At 36.6% G+C, this 24068-nt stretch overlaps 1 protein-coding gene across 1 annotated transcript in view; it reads left to right on the forward strand.

The window, feature by feature from the left end:
- WDR70 (WD repeat domain 70) overlaps positions 1–24068 on the forward strand; it is a 297198-nt gene that overhangs the window by 110306 nt on the left and 162824 nt on the right. The window contains exon 9 of the mRNA XM_024754657.1: positions 5825–5901. Coding sequence (XP_024610425.1) covers positions 5825–5901 — 77 coding nt within the window. The remainder of the gene's footprint in view (positions 1–5824; positions 5902–24068) is intronic.

Genomic DNA, 24068 nt, shown 5'->3' on the forward strand with positions numbered 1-24068 from the left:
ATAAAGTCACCATTATCTCTTTGTCATTATTAAGCCATTTGCAGGGAGATTTTGAGACCATGCAATTACCCTGTGTGTTACCAGACTTTCCTCCATTAGTTTTAGCATCCATTGATGGTTCTTGTCTGAATCAGGTATTACTGTCATGATTGCAAACTGATGATTTTTCTAACTCTATAATTTATCTTATATTTATTAGTATTCTGTAAGGAAGAGCTTCTCTTATTTACTTCTTTATTTTATTAATATGCATTCAAGGGTTCTTATTTTAGTCAATGGTTTATAATCCATTACTTTATTTATTTTGATGCCCTAATTGTCCCAGGTTTAGCTGGTGGAAGCCTCTCCAACCTGCATTTTATCGTTTTTAGCATATCCCTGTCATTTTTGCAACACTTTCTTATTATTTTAACATAACCAAATATTCTATGTTCATCTTGTACTTTTCCTACCTCCGCTCCCAAAACAGCCATTTCTCCAAGGAGCCCTGGTTCCTTTAGTGGAGAACGATATTTAGAAACCAGGATATCTGTGCTATGTTTGCTGAGGTGTCATTGTTTCTAGACATTTGCAGCATATAAAGCTAGAGAATAATTTACAAATGTACACTTACCCTTAAATTTACATCTACCTATTAAAAACCATGAGTTCATATTGATATCCCCAGTTTCAGTCGAACCTCACAAAGTTCATTCTAGTCTTCCCCTTTTCCACTTTAGTAACTCCCTTCTCCAACGGTGAGAAACTCGACTCCCATTATCTTCAACATATTTCCTCAAATATTGTTTAAATCTTCATTGTATTGAAAGCAGTTTCTGAATTGTTAACGCATACCATTGCAAAAAACAACGCAGACATATTAACTGGAATGCACTATTTATTTACCGTTCTTTTGGTCTTTAGACTGGGAGTATATATTAGTAGTTTCCTACGACTACTGTAACATATGACCACACACTTGGTAGCTTAAAACAACGGAAATTTTTTCTTCCACAATTTTGGAGGCCAGAAGTCTGAAATCAAGGTATTGGCATGGCCACGCTCCCCACAACGGCTCTGGAGGAATTGTTCCTCGCCTCTTCTAGCCTTTGGTGACTCTAGGCATCCTTGTGGCTGCGAAACTCCAGTCTCTGCTTCCATCTTCACAGAACCGTTCCTCTTTGTGTCTTCTCTTCTGTCTCTTATAAGGATACTTGAGGATACTTGTTATCAAATTTAGGGCTGACCCAGATAATTCAGAGTGACCTTATCTTGAGATGCTTAATTATATCTGAAAATATTCTTTTTCCAAATAAGGACCATTCACAGGTTCCAGTGATTAGGACGTGGACATATCTTTTGTGGGGGGGGCCACCGTTCAACCCACTACGGGGTGTATAGTTACTTGGGTTATTACCTGCTGTTTATTCTTTCAGTGTATTTGTTATTCATTTGAAATACACTAGGGTTCGTTTGTTTCGGTTTATATTGTTTTAGGTTTTTTCCCATCCTTATTTGTTTATTTATGAATATGTAAAACATTAACACAGGGTCAAGAATCAAATAAGAAGTTAATAGATATAGCACTACGAATTACAGTGACTATTATCAAGGAAATGGACAGGTACTCTGGTAGAGAAGAACTGAATGGGCCATATTCACTTAGATAGAGGGCCAGGCAGTACTCATTTGAATAAGTAGCATGTAAGCTGAGATTGAAAGAGTGAGAAGAAGCCAGTCACCTAAAAGTGGGAAAAGGGCTTTCCAGCAGATGGAAAAGCGTGTGTAAAGGCCCTGATGTGGGGAAAGAGTCACATGTATGGGAGGAAATGAAAGAAGACCAGGGAGGTGTGTGCATTCTGGGCAAGAAGGAGCACAAAGTTAGGGAGGTTGTAAAGAAAGCAGGGGCTGGAAGATGTAAGCTTTTGTACACTGTGTAAAGACGTTGGAAAGCCAGTGGAGGATAAAAAGCAGTGGCGTTTTTAGAAGTATATTTTTAAAGGACGATATTGATTGCTTTTTTTGGGGGGTTATCTTAAACTTTATTCTTTTTATTTTTGTATTTTATTTTATTTTTTTTATACAGCAGGTTCTTATTAGTTATCTATTTTATACATATTAGTTTATATATGTCAATCCCAATCTCCCAGTTCAGCCCCGCCCGCCCCCACCCCCCACTTTCCCCCCTTGGTGCCCCTATGTTTGTCCTCTCAATTTGTGTCTCTATTTTATTGATTGCTTTGAGGAGCATATTACACAAGAGTAAAAGTAGAGAGACTAGTCACAGGCCTGTCACAGTACATAATAACTGATGTAGAGACACGAGATAATGTTGGTTCATATAAGAGTTGTAGTAGTGAAAAAGGAGAAAAGTGGGTAGATTTGAGATGTGTTTTGGGTTGAACTGACAGGACTAGCTAGTGGATTGAATCTGGGTGGGTAGAGAGAAGAGAGTTTAGGGGTTATTGGAGTCTTTAAGGATTACTTCCACGTTTGTAGCTTTAGCAACTAGGAAAGAAGTTTATTGCAAATAAAATGGGCAGTAAGAATCAAGATTTCCCTGTTTGGCCTATTATGTTTGAAATGCTTATGACATGCAAATGGAAATGTCAATCAAGTTGATAGTTGAATATACAAGTCTTGAGCTCGGGAGAGGAAAGTGGAATCTCAAACTTCCTATCTAGTCCCTCCAGGCAGTACTTCAGTCCATTCTTTCCTACTGCAGGAAGAGATTCCAGATCTCTGGTCCTTATTTGTACCTTTTTAACATGAACAGAATGTCAGGAGTTGGCCAGATACTATTTGAGGCATTGTGAGCAGCTGGGACTAGAGATGGGTCTCCAGGCCCATGTGTGGGTACTCCAGTTCCAATTCAGTCTTTCCAGAGAGCTACAGTTATTTTACTTCTAAGTCATTTAAATATGCACATTTTACTACTTTTAGTTTAGCTTTATTCTGGACCCTTTCAGAATAAGTGGCCTTGTCATTATTATACTAAAAAATATTAGGTTCTTTTCTGCCCCATCTGAACCTAACTTAGAGTATGAGACCACTATAACTTACTTTGCTACCTAGGAGGGAATTGTGTGTGTGTGTGTATGTGTGTGTTTATGTTTGAAATATATACTCTGTGATTGATTTGGTATGTATGTCAGTTTTTATACCGACATCACAGTGTTTTAATTGCAGTGTTTGTGCGGAGCCAGAGGAATCAGGCTCCCTGACTTCAGGCTATACTACAAAGCTACAGTAATCAAGACAGTATGCTACTGGCACAAAAACACAAATATAGATCAATGAAACAGGATGGAAAGCCCAGAGATAAACCCACACACATACTGTCACTTAATCTTTGACAAAGGAGGCAAGAATATACAAAGGAGAAAATTCAGTCTCTTCAATAAGTGGTGCTGGGAAAACTGGACAGCTACATGTAAAAGAATGAAATTAGAACACTTCCTAACACCATACGCAAAAATAAACCCAAAATGGATTAAAAACCTAAATGTAAGGCCAGACACTATAAAACTCTTAGAGGAAAACATAGGCAGAACACTCTATGACATAAATCACAGCAAGATCCTTTTTGACCCACCTCCTAGAGTAATGGAAACAAAAACAAAAATAAACAAATGTGACCTAATGAAACTTAAAAGCTTTTGCACAGGGCTTCCCTGGTGGCGCAGTGGGTGAGAGTCCACCTGCCAATGCAGGAGACACGGGTTCGTGCCCCGGTCCGGGAAGATCGCGCATGCTGCAGAGTGGCTGGTCCCATGAGCCATGACCGCTGAGCCTGCGCATCCAGAGCCTGTGCTCCATAATGGAAGAGGCCACAACGGTGAGAGGCCCGCATACTGCAAAAAAAAAAGCTTTTGCCCAGCAAAGGAAACCATAAACAAGACGAAAAGACAACCCTTTGAATGGGAGAAAGTATTTGCAAATGAAGCAACTGACAAAGGATTAATCTCCAAAATATACAAGTAGCTTATGCAGCTCAATATCAAAAACATCCAAACAACCCAATCCAAAAATGGGTGGAAGACAGCAATTCCACTACTGGGCATACACCCTGATAAAGCCATAACTCAAAAAGAGTGATGTACCACAATGTTCATTGCAGCTCTATTTACAATAGCCAGGATATGGAAGCAACCTAAGTGTCCATTGACAGATGAATGGATAAAGAAGATGTGGCACATATATACAATGGAATATTACTCAGCCATAAAAAGAAATGAAATTATTTGTAGGGAGGTGGATGGACCTAGAGTCTGTCATACAGAGTGAAGTAAGTCAGAAAGAGAAGAACAAATACCGTATGCTAACACATATATATGGAATCTAAAAAAAAAAAAAGTAGTAGTTCTGAAGAAGTTACGGGCAGGATGGGAATAAAGACACAGACCTACTAGAGAATGGACTTGAGGACACGGGGAGGGGGAAGGGTAAGCTGGCATGAAGTGAGAGAGTGGCATGGACATATATACACTACTAAATGTAAAATAGATAGCTAGTGGGAAGCAACCACATATGTTGGTGGGAATGTAAATTGGTACAGCCACTATGGAGAATAGTATGGAGGTTCCTTAAAAAACCAAAAATAGAACTACCGTATGACCCAGCAATCCCACTACTGGGCATATACCCTGAGAAAACCATATTTCAAAAAGATACATGCCACAATGTTCATTGAAGCACTATTTACAATAGCCAGGATATGGAAGCAACCTAAATGTCCATCGACAGACGAATGAATAAAGAAGAGGTGGCACATGTGTACAGTGGAATATTACTCAGCCATAAAAAGGAACTAAATTGAGTTATTTGTAGTGAGGTGGATGGACCTAGAGACTGTCACACAGTGAAGTAAGTCAGAAAGAGAAAAACAAATACCGTATGCTAATGCACATATATGGAATCTAAAAAACCGGTCCTGATGAACCTACTGGCAGGGCAAGAATAAAGATACAGATGTAGAGAGAGACTTGAGGACACGGTGGGGGAAGGGGAAGCTGGGATGAAGTGAGAGAGTGGCATGGACATATATACACTACCAAATGTAAAATAGATGGCTAGTGGGAAGCAGCCGCATAGCACAGGTAGATCAGCTGGGTGCTTTGTGACCACCTAGAGGGGTGGGATAGGGAGGCTCAAGAGGGAGGGGATATGGGGATATATGTATACATATAGCTGATTCACTTTGTTGTACAGCAGAAACTAACACAACATTGTAAAGCAATTATACTCCAATAAAGATAAAAATAAATAAATAAAATAATTGCAGTGTTTTTGTATTATGCTCCATCCTGAGTAGGGCTAATCTTCCTGAATCATTTTAAAGATGTTTCTATTTTCTCACATATTTATTCTTACAGATGTATTGTAGAATTAAGATTGTTGACACATTTTAAAGAACGGATTTTTTTTTCCCCATCCTCTTGCTTTTGCCTTGGTTAGTTGTAAGTACTTTCTATTCTCCTTAATTCTTTTCCACTGATTTTTTTTTCCCCATTGTCTTATCGTGGTTTTTCTTTTTACTTCGTTCCTGAAGAGAGGTTGTCATTTCCCCCGCTCTTTCTTTTTAAGCACCTGTTATATGTCAGCACTGTACTAATTCCTGGGCAGGAGGGCTTACACAGTGAATTAAAATTCAAATAAACAAAGTGAAATAAACAAAGCATATTATGAAATAAAACTGAAATAACATAATATCAGTTTGTAATTAAAATAGTGTGCCTTGGGGAGGACTAAAACGTTTTACTTTTAAGCATACTATGTCAGCTTTTGGTCAGTTTGTTTATTTTTACATTTTTAAAAGAATTTTTTCTTTTTTTTTTTTTTTAAGGGTCATACAGCAATGCTTCATACTGGCTCATGGCATCCCAAAATAAAGGGAGAATTTATGACTTGCTCAAATGATGCGTGAGTATTGTTGGTAATTCATCTAATACATTCATATATTTCAGTATTTTCTTTAACCTTTATATTGTAGCAATCTTGCCAGTAAAGTAAGAGATAGAATATTAGTAATCCTGATGTTTATATAGTATTGTTCTCAACTTTACCTTGAATTTAGCTGGCCGTATAAGGTTTGCTTAAATAAATATGGAAGCTGTAGAAATGAGAGTTGGAAGAAATTCAAGTAGCGTTTATTAGGGAGCGTAATGGATCAGATTGATGCTGTTAAGTGGACTCAAATGACTTTAAACTTTGTTACTTTTTATAGTAAAGGCTGATTTCCATCTGAATCTAATAGCTTATATAAATTTGTTTTTTAAATGGTTTTTTGGAAGTAATAGCTGAAAAAATTGATTTAATGTTTATTCAGATTCTTTTTTCAAAAAATTAATTAATTAATTAGGCTGTGTTGGGTCTTTGTTGTTGCATGCAGTTTTTCTCTAGTTGCGGCGAGCAGGGGCTACTCTTCATTGCAGTGTGCGGACTTCTCAATGCGGTGGCTTCTCTTGTTGTGGAGCATGGGCTCTAGGCGCATGGACTTCAGTAGTTGTGGCGGGCGGGCTCAGTTGTGGCTCGTGGGCTCTATAGAGTGCAGGCTCAGTAGTTGTAGCGCATGGGCTTCGTTGCTCTGTGGCATGTAGGATCTTCCCGGACCAGGGCTCGAACCTGTGTACCCTGCATTGGCAGGTGGATTCTTAACGACTGCCCACCAGGGAAGTCCCTATTCAGATTCTTCTGCATTATATTTGTTGGCTTAGGATTCAAGAGTATTACAGGGAATATTTGAGCAGCTTTTTCCTGAGTTGTTATATTGTATGATTCATTTTTAGTATTAAGAGTAGTTCACAAGAATAAATTATTTGTAATATTACAGAGAAACTTACAATGAAAAATCTTATAAATGAAAATATACAGATGGTATTAGTTAGGTGAAACACATACTTTATTTATTTATTTATTTTTAATAGATCTTTATTGGAGTATAATTGTTTCACAATACCGTGTTAGTTTCTGTTGCACAACAAAGCGAATCAGCCATATGCATACACGTCCCCATATCCCTTCCCCCTTGATCCTCCCTCCCATCCTCCCTATACCACCCCTCTAGGTCATTGCAGAGCACTGAACAGATCTCCCTGTGCTACGCTGCTGCTTCTCAACAGCCAGCTATTTCACATTTGGTAGTGTATATATGTCGATGCTACTCTCACTTCACCCGAGCTTCGCCCCCCCATTCCATGTCATCAAGTCCATTCTCTATGTCTACCTCTTTATTCCTGCCCTGGAACTAGGTTCATCAGTACCATTTTTTTTTTTTCAGATTCCATATATATGCGTTAGCATACAGTATTTGTTTTTCTCTTTCTGACTTACTTAACTCTTTGTGACAGACTGTAAGTCCATCTACCTCACGACAAATAACTCAATTTCGTTTCCTTTTATGGCTGAGTAATATTCCATTGTATATATGTGCCACATCTTCTTCATCCATTCATCTGTCGATGGACACTTAGGTTGCTTCCACGTCCTGGCTATTGTGAAAAGAGCTGCAGTGAACATTACTCTTTGAATTACTCTTTGATTTATGGTTTTCTCAGGGTATACACCCAGTAGTGAGATTGCTGGGTTGTATGGTAGTTCTGTTTTTGGTTTTTTAAGGAACCTCTATACTGTTCTCCATAGTGGCTGTATCCATTTACATTCCCACCAACAGTGTAAGAGGATTCCCTTTTCTCCACACCCTCTCCAGCATTTATTGTTTGTAGATCTTTTTGAGGATGGCCATTCTGACTGGTGTGAGGTGATACCTCATTGTGGTTTTGACTTGCATTTCTCTAATGATTAGTGATGTTGAGCATCCTTTCATGTGTTTGTTGGCAACCTGTATATCTTCTTTGGAGAAATGTCTATTTAGGTCTTCTGCCCATTTTTGGATTGGGTTGTTTTTTTGATATTGAGCTGCATGAGCTGCTTGTATATTTCGGAGATTAATCCTTTGTCAGTTGCTTCATTTGCAATTACTTTCTCCCATTCTGAGGGTTGTCTTTTCGTCTTGTTTATGGTTTCGTTTGCTGTGCAAAAGCTTTGAAGTTTCATTAGGTCTCATTTGTTTATTTTTGTTTTTATTTCCATTTCTCTAGGAGGTGGGTCAAAAGGATCTTCCTGTGATTTATGTTATAGAGTGTTCTGCCTATGGTTTCCTCTAAGAGCTTTATAGTGTCTGGCCTTACATTTAGGTCTTTAATCCATTTTGAAGTTCATTTTTGTGTGTGATGTTAGGAAGCATTCTAATTTCATTTTTTTACATGTAGCTGTCCAGTTTGCCCAGCACCACTTATTGAAGAGGCTGTCTTTTCTCCATTGTATCCTCTTGCCTCCTTTGTCAAAGATAAGGTGACCATATGTGTGTGGGTTTACCTCTGGGCTTTCTATCCTGTTCCATTGATCTATATTTCTGTTTTTGTGTCAGCACCATACTGTCCTGGTTACTGTAGCTTTGTAGTAAACTCTGAAGTCTGGGAGCCTGATTCCTGCAGCTCTGTTTTTCTTTCTGAAGACTGCTTTCTCTGTTCAGGGTCTTCTGTGGTTCCATACAAATTGTGAAATGTTTTGTTCTAGTTCTGTGAAAAATCCCATGGTAGTTTGATAGGGATTGCATTGAATCTGTAGATAGGAGCCTGATTCCTGCAGCTCTGTTTTTCTTTTTCAAGATTGCTTTGGCTATTCGGGATCTTTTGTGGTTCCATACAAATGTGAAATTTTTTGTTCTGGTTCTGTGAAAAATGCCATTGGTTGTTTGATAGGGATTGCATTGAATCTGTACACTGCTTTGGGTAGTAGAGTCATTTTCACAGTTTTGATTCTTCCAATCCAAGAACATGGTATATCTCTCCATCTTTGTATCATCTTTAATTTCTTTCATCAGTGTCTTATAGTTTTCTTCATACCGGTCTTTTGTCTCCTTAGTTAGGTTTATTCCTAGGTATTTTATTCTTTTTGTTGCAGTGGTAAATGGGAGTGTTTTCTTAATTTCACTTTTAGATTTTTCATCATTAGTGTATAGGAATGCTACAGATTTCTGTGCATTAATTTTTTATCCTGCTACTTTATCAGATTCATTGATTAGCTCTAGTGGTTTTCTCGTAGCATCTTTAGGATTCTCTATGTATAGTATCATGTCATCTGCAAACAGCGACAGTTTTACTTCTTTTCCGATTTGGTTTCCTTTTATTTCTTTTTCTTCTCTGATTGCTGTGGCTAAAACTTCCAAAACTATGTTGAATAATAGTGGTGAGAGTGGGCAAACTTGTCTTGTTCCTGATCCTGGTGGAAACGGTTTCTGTTTTTCACCATGGAGAACGATGTTGGCTGTGGGTTTGTCATATATGGACTTTATTATGTTGAAGTAAGTTCCCTCTATGCCTACTTTCTGGAGAATATTTATCATAAATGGGTGTTGCATTTTGTCGAATGCTTTTTCTGCATCTGTGAGATTACTGTATGGTTTTTATCCTTCAGTTTGTTAATATGGTATATCACATTGATTGATTTGCCTATATTGAAGAATCCTTGCCTTCCTGGGATAAACCCCACTTGATCATGGTGTATGATCCTTTTAATGTGCTGTTGGATTCTGTTTGCTAGTATTTTGTTGAGGATTTTTGCATCTGTGTTCATCAGTGATATTGGCCTGTAGTTTTCTTTTTTTGTGACATCTTTGTCTGGTTTGGGTATCAGGGTGATGGTGGCCTCGTTGAATGAGTTTGGGAGTGTTCCTCCCTCTGCTATCGTTTGGAAGAGTTTGAGAAGGCTAAGTGTTAGCTCTTCTGTAAGTGTTTGATAGAATTCGCCTGTGAAGCCATCTGGTCCTGGGCTTTTGTTTGTTGGAAGAGTTTTAATCACAGTTTTAATTTCAGTGCTTGTGATTGGTCAGTTTATATTTTCCATTTCTTCGTGGTTCAGTCTCAGAAGGTTGTGCTTTTCTAATAATTTGACCACTTCTTCCAGGTTGTGCATTTTATTGGCATATAGTTGCTTGTAGTAATTTCTCAGGATCCTTTGTATTTCTGCAGTGTCAGTTGTTACTTCTCCTTTTTTTATTTCTAATTCTGTTTTTTTGAGTCTTCTCCCTTTTTTTCTTGATGTGTCTGGCTAATGGTTTATCAATTTTGTTTATCTTCTCAAAGTACCAAGTTTTAGTTTTACTGATCTTTGCTGTTGTTTCCTTCATTTCTTTTTCATTTATTTCTGGTCTGATCTTTATGATTTCTTTCCTTCTGCTGACTATTGGTTTTTTTTTTTATTGTTGTTCTTCTCTCTCTAATTGCTTTAGATGTAAGTTAAGGTTGTTTATTTGAGATGTTTCTTGTTTCTTGAGATAGGATTGTATTGCTATAACTTTCCCTCGTAGAACTGCATCCCATAGGTTTTGGGTCATCGTGTTTTCATTGTTATTTGTTTCTAGGTATCTTTTGATTTCCTCTTTGATTTCTTCTGTGATCTCTTGGTTATTTAGTAGCATATTGTTTAACCTCCGTGTGTGTATTTTTTACAGTTGTTTTCCTTTAATTGATATCTAGTCTCATAGCATTGTGGTCCGAAAAGTTACTTGATACCATTTCAGTTTCCTTAAATGTACCAAGGCTTGATTTGTGACCCAGGATTATGATCTATCCTGGGGAACATTGGTACAGTTTTTGTCAGAGAATGCTTTGCCTGTGTTCTCTTCTAGGAGTTTTATCATGTCTTGCTTATATTTAAGTCTTTAAGCCATTTTGAGTTTATTTTTGTGTATGGTGTAAGGGAATGTTCTAACTTTATTGATTTACATGAGGCTGTCCAGCTTTCTCAATACCACTTGGTGAAGAGACTGTGTTTTCTTCATCGTATATTCTTGCCTCCTTTGTCGAAGATTAGTTGACCGTAGGTGTGTAGATTTATTTCTGGGCTCTCTAATCTGTTCCATTGATCTGTATGTCTGTTTTTGTGCCAATACCATGATGTAGCTTTATAGTATTGTCTGAAGTCTGGGAGGGTTATGCCTCCAGGTTTGTTCTTTTTCCTCAGTATTGCTTTGTATTCCTGCTGTTTTAAGCTGTTAAAATTTAAAAATGTTTTGTTATGCACCAGTTGTTAACTGACACAGATGGTATTATTGCTTCATGTCATGTGGAATCATGGTTATATAGAAGAATGTGTTTGTTCTTAGAAGATACCAGCTAGGGAATTTAGGTGTGAAGTATCATGAGATATGCAACTTACTTTTAAATGGTATAACAAAAATAAAAAGTGCATTTGTGTATATTTTTGTGCATGTGTGTCTGAATATATGTATGGAAAGAGAGAGACTGAGAATATAGATGTAACAAAATGAATGTTAGTGTATCTGGTGTTTATTGTACTATTGTTTTAACCTTTTTGTAGCTTTGAACCTTTTCCAAATAAAAAGTTGGGAGGATCTTCTTAATATTAGCTTATGTGGAAGTCATCCATTCCACCCCCAATCTAAAAGTTGAATATAAGATGGGTAAAAAGGGTAGTGGGGATTATAGTTCGTTGTACTCCACTTAAGTTTTTTCTTGGACATTTTTTCAGTGTATTTTAATTTTCTGCATATCAGTGCTGATTAAACTGTGAGAACCTAGGGATTAGGGATTGTAGCAGGATTTCCTAAGCTTGTTCCTAGTAATGGTAGTACCTGTAGGGTGTCCATGGAGAAAGGGTTCCTTTGTCTTTCCTTGGAGAGTTATAGTGCCAAGGACTAGAGATCCTGAGAAATATATTAACGAAAGAAAACAGCATTTTCTGGGCTTCCCTGGTGGCGCAGTGGTTAAGAATCTGCCTGCCAAGGCAAGAGACATGGGTTTGAGCCCTGGCCCGCGAAGATCCCACATGCTGTGGAGCAGCTAAGCCTGTGCACCACAACTACTGAGCCTGAGCTCTAGAGCCCACAAGCCACAACTACTAAAGCCTGCTTGCCTATAGCCTGTGCTCTGCAACAAGAGAAGCCACCGCAATGAGCAACCCACGCACCACAAGGAAGAGTAGCCCCCGCTCACCACAACTAGCAAAAGCCCACACGCAACAATGAAGACCCCACACAGCCAAAAATAAATAAGTAAATTTAGTAAAAAAAAAAAAAAAAAAAAGAACTGAAAAAGCTGTAAAATTGGCCTACACATGTGAAGACTTTCTGAGGCATGTTATACCATGGTGTAGTAATGTATAAACTATGAAAATGTTAAATTATATTCAAAACACCTAGAAATAAAAGGAAGCTAATATATTTTTTAAGTTTCTCCCAAAAATATTTAAATAGAAAAAAAAACCTTTGGGCTATAGAAAAGTTTAATTTTCTGAGATCCATTTATGTAAATCATCATTCCTTGGAGAATTTTATAATTGTATTTACATACGTTATTGATTATTAAAGTCAAGTCAGATATGCCTAGCAGCCTTCCAGCAAAAGCCTGTAAAACTCAGCGGTAAATTGGCTGCTCAAGGTCATGATGAGTGGCGGAGCACTCAAGTTCCTCTTGGTCTGGAAAGTGCATGCTCTTTTCATTGTGCCATGCCAGAATTCGCCAAGAATTTTAATTGGTATTGTGCATCCTTATAAGCTGCAACGAAATAAAAAAAGATTTATAATTTACTGAATCCCACCATGAAAAGCATTTACTGGTGGCAACCTTCATTTCCCAAAGTATATTCCTGGGAGCACTAGGCACAGAGTGTAAATGATGTTGTTGGCTGTAGGAGAGAGAGGGAGTTGTATCACTATGGCTGGAAAATGCTGTTTTCTTCTTTTTAAATATGTAAATTTATTTATTTATTTATTTTTGGCTGCGTTGGGTCTTCGTTGCTGCGCGCGGGCTTTCTCTAGTTGTGGTGAGCAGGGGCTACTCTTTGTTGCAGTATGCAGGCTTCTCATTGTCGTGGCTTCTCTTGTTGCGGAGCACGGGCCCTAGGCGCACAGGCTTCAGTAGTTGTGGCACATGGGCTTTGTTGTTCCGCAGCATGTGGGATCTTCCTGGACCAGGGCTCGAATCTGTGTCCCCTTCATTGGCAGGCAGATTCTTAACCACTGCGCCACCAGGAAAGTCCCAAGTTTTACTTTTTAAATAACATTAATTTTTGCCATCTCTGGCAGCTAGGAGACTTTTTCTTGCTTACTTTCTGATTCTGGGCAGAGTTTTATACTGTCCATGCTGCCACATAAGTAATGGTTCTTTTTGGGTGATCCCATTATAGAAACAGAAAGTGTCTGTTTTCAGATTTTAACTAAAGTTATTGTGGTGATCATTTTGCAGTAGGTACAGATATTGAATCATTGTGTTGTACACTTGAAACTAATATAATGTTATATGTCAGTTATACCTCAATTAAAAAAGAAAATATACTGTTTAGAACTTGTTTTTACACTATCTGATGTTGCTTTTATCTAACTTATTTCTTTGATCCTTTTATCTAATTCTAATTATTCTAATTATACCAGCATTTGTAAAATTAATAGCTTTTATTTTATTTTCACTGTGTGGGTAATTAAAAATATGTCTATATATTTTAAAGCATTTGTTGTAGAAATTTTACATGGAACAGTAACTTCTTTGAACGATTAATGGGATTTAGGGTTTAGCTGTCAGTAGAACCTAAATGCCAAAAATGTTCCTATTCATACTTTCTGATTGTGGTGAAATATGCTTATAGTAAAAGACATAATTTACTCAGACACTTTTTTTTTTTTTTTTTTTGCGGTACGCGGGCCTCTCACTGTTGTGGCCTCTCCCATTGCGGAGCACAGGCTCCGGACACGCAGGCTCAGCGGCCATGGCTCAGGGGCCCAGCCGCTCCGCGGCATGTGGGATCTTCCCGGACCGGGGCATGAACCCGTGTCCCCTGCATCGGCAGGCGGGCTCTCAACCACTGCGCCACCAGGGAAGCCCCTCAGACACTTTTTAAAGCTCTTTTTCTTCATGAGTTCTGAGAGTCATGAGAATCTATTCTGAAATTACTGCTGTAATTGAGATGTGCACGTTTTGGTGTTAGTTTGATTTAGCTTCTGTTGACAAGCTTTTTCTGTAGGCTTGAATGGAAAAAATGTAAATCTTTTAATTTTATCATAAATTCATTTGGTTCATATAAATTCATTCCTTTCAAAATAGTTTCCTTTTACTCAGCTCTATTTTATTTCTATTTATATTGAGAAAACACACAGTAGGTAAAAAGTCTGCAAGATTTTAAAATAATAATAATAGCTCACTGCAGAGCTAGCTACCAGGACAAATTCTTTAAAAGGTTAGGTTTAGAACTTAAAATTAGGGTTTATGATTGTGGTTGGGCTCTAAATATCACCATTCACCATTTTATGTGGATTAATTTGTTACACAGACTGTGGTTGGATTTTTGTGGTTTGTAATCAATTGTATTTTAAACGGAAGATGTCAGTGTTCTCAATTCCTATCATGAAACATAATACAATGAAACACAAAATCCTGGAAACGTATCTTAATTGGAAAATGAAATTAACAGTTATTGAGAACCATGCAGTATTTGGAGCTCTAGAACTAGTTTTCTCTTAGGAATTGGTAAGAGCATAAAATAGGGCATTAGTTAATCAGTTATTTTGAAGTGACTTGAAAACAACTCACCAAAAACAGTCTAGATATTTATTAAGTATATTTTGATCTTGTGGTGATTGAAAGTAATTGGATGCTGGTCTGAAGAAGTCAGCACTAGACGCAGAGGAGAAGTTTCACACATAATTTTACAGATGAATTATACATTACTCTGTTAACTGGTGACATGGTTTGGCTCACTAAAAAACCTGATAATGTAATTTTTCAAAAAACTATAGCACAGTTTTTTAGTGTTACTAATGAAAGAGATGCAGAACTAAAAAACCTTTTATATTCTTCTTTTTAAAGCTCAGATATAATGTCATTTATATTTTGTAACTCAAAATAAGCTAATAAAATATTACTGGGGGAGTTAAACTTACTCAACAGTCAAGAGTTATTTATAATTAAGCATTTTAACTTTATATACATTTTAATTTTTAAGCTCCTGTTATGCTTGAATAGCCTTTGTTTGATTTATAGTTGTCCTAGCACTTTCAACTTACTTAGATAATATTTTTTGTCATATGTTTACAGTATAAAACTTCACCTTATGTCTCTAGGAATTATATAAAAATTTAATGTCACATTATCCTTGATTTAAGTTTTATGTAATTTTTATACAAAATGTTGCTCGTGCACTGCATTGCCATACGTAAGAAGGGTAAGATGTTCATACCTTCAAAAATGTTGGCAGAAAGTTTGATCAAGTCCACGTTTATGTTTTACTTTATTTGCACACTTTTCACAGTTGTTAATCAGTAGCTTGTTTTGGCTAAGGGAACATCAGTGCTGAACAGTGATTTCTATGTGGGGATTATAAATGGTGAGGGATGCTTTTTAGTATTTTCTTTACCTTGAAATCCATAAGAAAAACATTGTTAATTTCACCAGTACATCTCTGTTACAGCAGTTCAATTTTTAAAATATTTGTTTATTTATTCACTTATATGTTTATTTTTAAAGGGAATATGGATGTTTCCAAATGTTGAAGAGTATACTTGTTTACTGGCATCCCTAGGTTAACTGAGTATTTGATAGAAGGTGGTTTGAATTTCTTCTGGGGATTTCTAGGCCAGGCAAGGTAGCGTCAGTACAACTGGTCCACTCCATGCGTGACTGAATGGACCTGTATGTATGACTAATGTACCAGTATTCTTAATGGTATGTGGTGGCCCTCTTGGCCATTTATGGAGTAGTTGTTTATGAAGAATATTGTTCCTGTGAAAACTGATGAATTGAATTTAGTTGCAGGAATGGGAATAAAAGATGTTTCCATAGCTTGCAGTTTTGCTCTTCTTGAAACTCATAATTCAAATTAAAATGTTTCTTTGTTTGACTCTCTGACTTTTTCTGAAAGTTTTGGCTACAAGCGATTTTTCCTTTTTATATCATCCTTTCCATTTTTTTCCTAAGCTTCTGTGACTACATGGCAAATGTAGATGTATACTGTTTCTGAATCCCTTGTTTTCTCTTGCGTTGTATAAGCCTGTTGAATCCATTCCCAACTTTGAAAAAATTGTCACCTCATCTTTTTAGTTTCATATTGACAGAGTTGATGAAGTTAGGATGGCATGTTATCAGGCTCTTTGCTACGAGGTGTGAATAATGAGTTGACTTTTCCTGTTGCTTCTTTTTAAATCTAAGTTTATATGACTTGTAAAACTATTTCTGTGTTATAAACTATCCTTTCTTGTGGTGGTACTTCTAAAATTTGTCTTGATGAAAATGTTAAATTTGTTACTGCTTTTTAAAAAGGCTCCAAGTGAAAATAGTTTATTTTCTCTTGGTAACACTTTTCTGTTATTATAATAGTAATAAAATCAAGTAGAATATAAAGTAGAAATATCTCATAAATTGTTAATTACAAGCTTCCCTTTGATACATATTTCCTTAATGGGCTGTGTTCTATTAATTTGAATAAAACAAATGATATTGTTGGAAACTTGTACTAACTTATCTATAAATAGAGCTAGCACAGACTTGTTTAACAACACTTCATGTGGTTATTACATTCTTGCAATAACAGTCTGTGTTTTCATGGAGGAAATAAGGCTCACTGATGACATTTTTTCCAACAAAAATTTGGTTACATAGCTTTATCTCTGCATAGAATAACTGAAGAAGTAGAGCAGCTTCTGGTTTATATCACATAACTGTGTTGTAGTTAGCATTCTTTATCTTTCCTAGGCGGTATTACTTACATGCCCCAAATAGGCTGAAGATTATGATTCTTGTTCATAACGCATTACATAATTTATTTTTTCACAGAAAAATATATCCTTTGCAAACACAACTTTCATCATTCTTAATTCCATTGTGCTCTTGTAAAATCATTTTGTCTTATCAACCAGCAAATATTTATTGACAACCCACTGTGTGCTCAGGCTTACCTAGACTTTGTGGGTAAATAAAGCAGTTCCTGCTCTTGTAGAATTTAAAATACAGTGAGGAGATAGACATTTGAAAATACTTATGAATAGTTAAGTAAATAGTTATGCATGTAAAATGCTGTGAAGGAACAATATATGAGGAAGACCTAAAGCATACTGGAGAAAAAACTTTTATGAGGTTGTGATGTTTAAACTGAGATGTGAAAGATGAATGGTCATTGAAAAGAGGGGGATGCCATCCCAGACAGAGGAGACATCATATTAAAATGCCTATTATAGGAACTGAGAGAAATCCAGCATCACTAAAGCACAGCGAGCAAGATGGAGAGCAGCATGAGATGAATTTGCTTAAGTAGGTGGGGGCCAAATCATGCAGGGCCTTACAGACCACGTTGAACACATTTGGATTTTATTCCAAGGATAACTACAAGAGGTTAAAGGATTTTAAGCAGGGGAGTGACACAGTCAGATTTACATTAAGATGAATTACCCTAACATCTCTATGGAATAAATTGGATGGGTGAAGGTCAGGGCACTTGTAACCATATTCTAAGAATTTTATAATGAGTGGCTTTCATTCTGTTAGGTCAGTGATTCTTTTTTTTTTGCTTTTAGGGTTTTCATACATAAAACATACTCCCATCAGTAACACTGCTCATCATTTGTAGTGAATGTAATCTCCATCCATATGCTACCCACGCCTCAGGTGAGAATCACTGAGCTAGTCCAGATCTTACCTGATAGGAAAACTGATGTTGAGAGAAGTGACTTAGACAAGGTCACGTAGGTAGTTAGCCAATGGTAGAGCAAGCACTTCAACCCACAGTTGAGACAATCTTCCAGAGCCCTTTTCACATAATTTTTCTTAGATTTAGGAAACTAGCATCATCAGTTAGAATGTATTTACTATGCACTGTGGATTGGCTATTGGACAACAAAATATATGTAGCAAATTCTCTAATATAAAGATATAGTATAGGAGATATAATGATGAATGAAACAGTGGTTTGCAACAGCAGTTTCATAGTGTGATCCAGGGACCTTTGGAGGTCTCTGAGATCTTTTTGCTGCTCTACAAGGTCAGAACTATTTTCATAAAAATGGTAAGGCATAATTTGGCTTTTTTCACTGGGTTGACATTTGCACTGATGACACCAAAGCAGTAGTGGGTAAAACCCCTGGTATCTTGGCCTTAATCAAGGCAGTGGTACCAAACTGCATGAGTAATCATTGTATTTACTGCCACACATTCATAATTTCTTTTAAAAATGCCAGTTTTACATAAGGATGTCCTTGATGAAGCAGTAAAAATCATTAGTTTTATGAAATCTTAACACTTGAGTACATGTCTTTACTGTTCTCTATGCCAAAATGGGAATGGCATATAAAGCACTTCTGCTGCATACCAAAACATGATTGTTTGAAGGAAAAGCACTTGCATGATTGAGTTGTGAGCCAACTTTCTTTTTCATGGAACACCATTTTTACTTGTAAGAACTGTCAACAGACAAAGTATGGTTATTCAGACTGGACATTTGGCAGACATTTTATTTAAAAAAATGAACAAAGTCACTGTTATTTTAATGAAAACAACTGACAGATTTGTGTCCAGTGATGAAATTTGAGTTTTCAGGTAAAATATAGAACGTTGGAAATTTTAAAATATTTCTTTGAGCTTGACAGCTTCTTAGTACTTAAAGGGTTTTTGTTTTGTTTTGTTTTGATGAAATCAGTTATATTAATGAGTATGGTTTTTGGGGTTTTTTTTTACAATTGTTTAATGAAATATATCAACATTTTGAAGATTTTCATAGCCCAGTGACCAGTATTTTTTAAAAAGTGACCAGTGCACGATGTTACAGAAAGGATCTCTGCAAAGTTTAAGATAGACCTATAGATTTTAATGTAAGAGTGTGTAAAGTGTATTGACTTAGTTTCAGATTCCACATTGAAGCTAACTTTTAAGAAACTACCCACTGGTTGAATTTTTGGTGCAGTATTGAAGAATATCCACAACTATCTGAAAAGGCTATTAAAATACTCCTTTTCCCCCCTGCATACCTGTGTGATGGATTTCCCTTCATGTGGTTTAACAAGAACAGCATATTGTAACAGATTGAATACAGAAGTACTAAGTACTGTCCTCTACTAAAGTCACACTTCAAAGTGATTTGCAAAAATGTAGAATAGTGCTACATTTCTTACTATTTTTGTTTGTTTCCTTTGGAAAATAATTGTTATATTTTCATGCGACACTTGTTTATATATATTTTTCATAAAAGCATGCTAATATATGAGTTTGTTAATATTCTCTCTCTCTCTTTTTTTTTTTTGGCTGCGCGGCTTGCAGGATCTCAGTTCAGTGACCAGGGATTGAACCCGGGCCAAGGCAGTGAAAGCCCGGAATCCTAACCATTAGGCCACCAGGGAACTCCCTGAGTTTGTTGATAGTCTTAATTGAGTCAGTAGATATTTTAAAACTTTGTGCTGTTGTGGTAAACATCTATAGGTAGGACACATATAAAGAAAAGCTCCTTGGGGTGTGTGGACATTTTAATGTCTGTTAATGCAATTTTATTAAATTGCCATCCGTACCAGCCTTTTTTTTTCCATCCATACCAGCTTTTAAAGGATTCCTTTGTCATAACACTTAGTTTAATTCTACTTGTGGAATGCAGTTAAAAGTTCTGTATTTACTATATTTTTAAAAAATATGTAACAGCATTTTTGGTAGCTCATATTGAGCTTCTCCAGTTAGTGCCGTCTATCTTAGTATATTAGCATTGGCAGAGAAAGCTATGTGTATCTTCAAAGCTCAATGTTTTTTCATGTCACCCAGAGAATTTACAAAATATATATTTGTGCAGTTTCGTAGCCTTGCTGCAAGTTTTAAATGTGGTAATATATGGAAAGCATAGTTCTTGGCACATAGCTTGTGCTCGATACAAGTTAACTTCCATTCTGGGCTTTTTATTTTCTTCGACCAAATGTGTTTAAAATATACAAGGCCAAGTTTGCTGTTACTGTAATGCAAAGCTTGGACCATAAATTAATTCAACATCTGTCATCTACTACCTGTGAGAGCTTGGGCAACATACTTGCCCTTCCTGGACCAATGTCTTCATCTGTAAAATAAAAGTCTTAGGCTGCATTAATTTAATTCTGCCCTTTCAATAAGCACCAGTTATCTACGTGAAGAACAATTCTAAAACTAAACTACAGAGAAGTATAAGCCAATACTAAATAGGCTTTGATTAGGAAAGAGGAGTGAAAGCAGTGGGTAGTGTCAAAATAGTTACCAACATGACTGTCCACTGTGGGAATGCACGAAGAAGAGGCAAAAAGGGAGTCATACAGAAATGAACCAGATTTGCGTTTGGAGGATCTTTTCTCCACAGGCCAGAGCTAAGAAATTTTCTTCAGTTAAGCTCAGCAAGTATTTATTTTATATCCATTGTTGTGGGTCAGGAGCTGCATTAGGCAACATGCTTTGAGCTGAATGCACAGAGATGAATACAACATGGTCCTCACTCTGCAGGGAGCTTCCCAGGCTCCCAGGATCATTGGGTACCCATAACACTATGATTTGCAGCAAGGACATGGGAGTGGCTCATTCTGGATTATTTCTTCAGAGGTACATGAAGCCCTGTTTGCTAGGAAACATGGATCCCATAATGGAAGAGCATAGTTTTCCTCTAGTTACTTTTCAGCCTGGACCTTAGTTCAGACTCACCTGGGAAAGAGAAAGTTTTTTTCCAGAGAGGATGGTGCTTGAGTCTTCAGTAAGTTGTAGTATCAATCACTGGATCATTTCCTATTTCAAAATAACCCCAACCTCTGCTTTTATGAAAACTACTTCAAACCAACAGAGTGGACCCAAGAGTTGGTGTTTCTTTATATGTGTTATGGGCCAGGAGCTTTATATACACTGTCTCACTTAATCCTCACAGCACTGGCTCGAAGAAGGAAGTGACTCACTAGGTCACACATCTATTTAGAGGTGGAGTAGGGATTGGACCTCGTGCCTGGGTCCATTATATCACATCCCCTCGCTAGTTTTAGTTATCTTAAGCCCACAATCATCTGTATCCTGTTTACTATATCTTCCTTCAGAGTAGATGGCTGCATGGTAACGCTGATCCTGGGGTAGTGCAGTGTGTTCCAGACTGCATTGTGAGACCCCTTTCGGGTCATGACCAGCATTTTTTACAAAATAAAATCAAGTAGAAATTGTTACTGTGTCACGGTTTAGTACTGTTCTGTTTCAGTTGTAGGTGTTGGAGGGTGAGTGGGTGTGTGAATGTGTGGGTCTTAGCATAAGGTATTTCCTGCTATGGGAAAGTCACTCCCCATTTCAGTATAGGACATGATCACAACTTCACCATTGTGTCTTTTCTCCAGGTTTTGAAAATATTCCATATTCCATTTAGTTACAAGGCAGTAAAATGTAGTTCTCAGCTTGGACCCTGAAGCCAGACTATGCAGGTTTGAATCCAGACCCTGCCGTTTACAGTGACTCTTGGCCAGTTATTTCGTGTCTCCGTGCCTCTGCTTTGTCTTCTGTGAAATGGGGTTGTGTGAACGTTAAATGAATTTATATACCTAAAGTGCCTAGGATAGTGTTCATCTCATGGTAGCACTCCGTAAGTTATCTGCTGTTATTATCGTTGTTATTGTTAGTGTTGTTGAAAGGTTTATATCTCTCTCAGAGGGATTATGGACATATTGACTTAACAGCAGCTTTCCACAGCAGACAGTTGATTCATATGGTTAATTAATTTATTGCAAACTTTCCATATGCTACAAGAATGCTAACTTTGCCACTGTTTTAGTACAATTCTCCCTTTGTTTATACACTGGGATTGTTTTTATTTGGCTAACACCACCAAAGACAGCTACTAAGTAATGTACCTGTGTAAGAGTTATTGTGGAAAATAGTGAGCATGACTGTACCAGATCTTGGCCTGTGAAGAACTGGCTGTCTTTATCGGCTGATTTAATCTTGGTCATAGTCCAGCATTGCTGGCTCATAAAATCTGTGTTTATGCCCTGGCCCACTATGTTATAGAGGACTAAATAAGTACTATACCTAGGCCCATCTGCCTCAAGCTCTGTGGCAGATTTCGAGTAAGATGTTTGGTGATCAGGGAAAGCTTCACAAAGGAAATAACGTTTGAGTTGAGGGTTGAGTTGAGAGTTGAAGTCTTCTAGGAAAGTAGTTAAAGGAAAATAATTCCAGGCACCAGTAAGATTTCATACCAAACTCTGAAGCCCAGAAGTCTTAAAATAGTCACAGAAAGGAAGAATAAGCAGAAGCAGTGAACAGAAGAAACTCTAGGCTGTTGTCTTCTAGGTTATCAGTTACAGATTTTTATAAAAACTTACTGGACAAAAATAACCAAAGGTTAAATATGTGTTATAGAATTATTTGTATTATTTCAAATTATATTTTTTATATAACCAACCTTATAGTGAATAGTGACATTTTATTATGATGATCATTGATAGAATATTCTTTTGTTTATAGAATTGTGTGCTTTACCTCTTTTCTTCTTAGCTTCCATTAGCAGGTACCACCTAATGGCAGCCGGTAGAATTGCAGGCAATAAATGGAAAAATTTATTGGAAAAAAATTTATTGGAAAAATTCATGACTTAGCAGGAAAAGCCCAACCCAGTTCACGGAATAATTAGTACATATAATGTAGTGATAGGAGTTAATCTTTTTTCATAGATCCCTGGGGTGAGCATGTTGTAGAGGATGGGAGCCAACTGCCAATATCTTTATGTCCAAATTAGTGTTATATTAGGAAGTGTATATTGTTGAGGGATTACACAGGATTTAATATTTTTATTTTCTTTTTGAATTATGTATTAGGAATGAAATCATTGAGATTTTGAATACTTCCAAAAGAAAAGATCAGTTAACTTAAATTGACTCGAAATATATGATCAGCCAGCATGAAAAGAAGTTAGTTATTGTTTCAAAACAGCAGAACTAGTGCTTGACATTTATAAAGTTCATTTTTAAAAAAGCTTAACAAAATCACTCATGTTGATTACCACCCAAGTAGCTTTTATAATTAATGCTGATGGGCCTTGAAGAGCATTGGCAAGGCACTGACCCTGAAGATCTCAATGAGTTTACCAAATATGGGTTATTTATTCTTCTTAGATAGTTTACAGAGACTAGGACTTCTGTAAAACACTATTTTTGTATGGGAATAATAGTCAATGTTATTGAATGCTTGCTATGTGCCAGATGCACTCTTCTAAACACTTTGTATGTATTAACTCATTTAATTCTCTTGCAACAAGACACGTTGGGCAACTACAAGATCCCTTCTTCCTTTTTTTCTTCTCTTACCTACTTTTTGTGTAGGGATACGAAATCATTGCTTTGTTCTGGAGATTCACTTTGACAAAGGCTGGGAGGTGCTATAGTCTTAGTGGTAAGAGGAATGTTTCGAATTTGTAATAGTGTCAGTGGTGAGTCTTTGGTAGTTATATAGTTTCAATGTTAAGCATCTTCTAATATGAATTTTATTTTGGTTTATGATAATTCTAAGTATTTTATTAAACATACTTCCCATGAGTAATGCATACATTAAATAATCTACCCCACAAGAGTTGACTATATAATAAAAAATGAATTATTTACATTTCCGTTGTGTGAACATTTAATTTAGATTCCTTTTGGAATTTATTTTGAAATATATTATGTATTATGTATATTAATTTATAATCATATTTATTTCTTAATATTAATAATATTCTTAATACAATTCCTATAAGAACTAGCATGACCACTCTATTTCACTCCATGTCAAATGCATTGGCTATTCGAGTTCCATTAATAGTAATATTCTGTAAGAATTTCAGTCATTTTTAGACGCAAAGAAAGCCCTTTGGAATGTCAAATTTAAAATAGATATTAGACATTTATTTAGGAGTACTTACGATGATGTAACCCATCTAGATTTTCTGACAGCTTCCTGTTTACTTTTTAAAGCTACAGTATTGCATGTAGTTGCCATGTTAATATCTGTTGGCCCTAAATTTTTTGTTTTGAACTCAGCATATTTAATATTTTCCTTTGATTCTTAAATATCCCCTTCTTGGTG

This window comes from Neophocaena asiaeorientalis, unplaced genomic scaffold, assembly GCF_003031525.2.
Source record: "Neophocaena asiaeorientalis asiaeorientalis breed wild unplaced genomic scaffold, Neophocaena_asiaeorientalis_V1.1 scaffold229, whole genome shotgun sequence".
Classification (NCBI taxonomy): domain Eukaryota; kingdom Metazoa; phylum Chordata; class Mammalia; order Artiodactyla; family Phocoenidae; genus Neophocaena; species Neophocaena asiaeorientalis.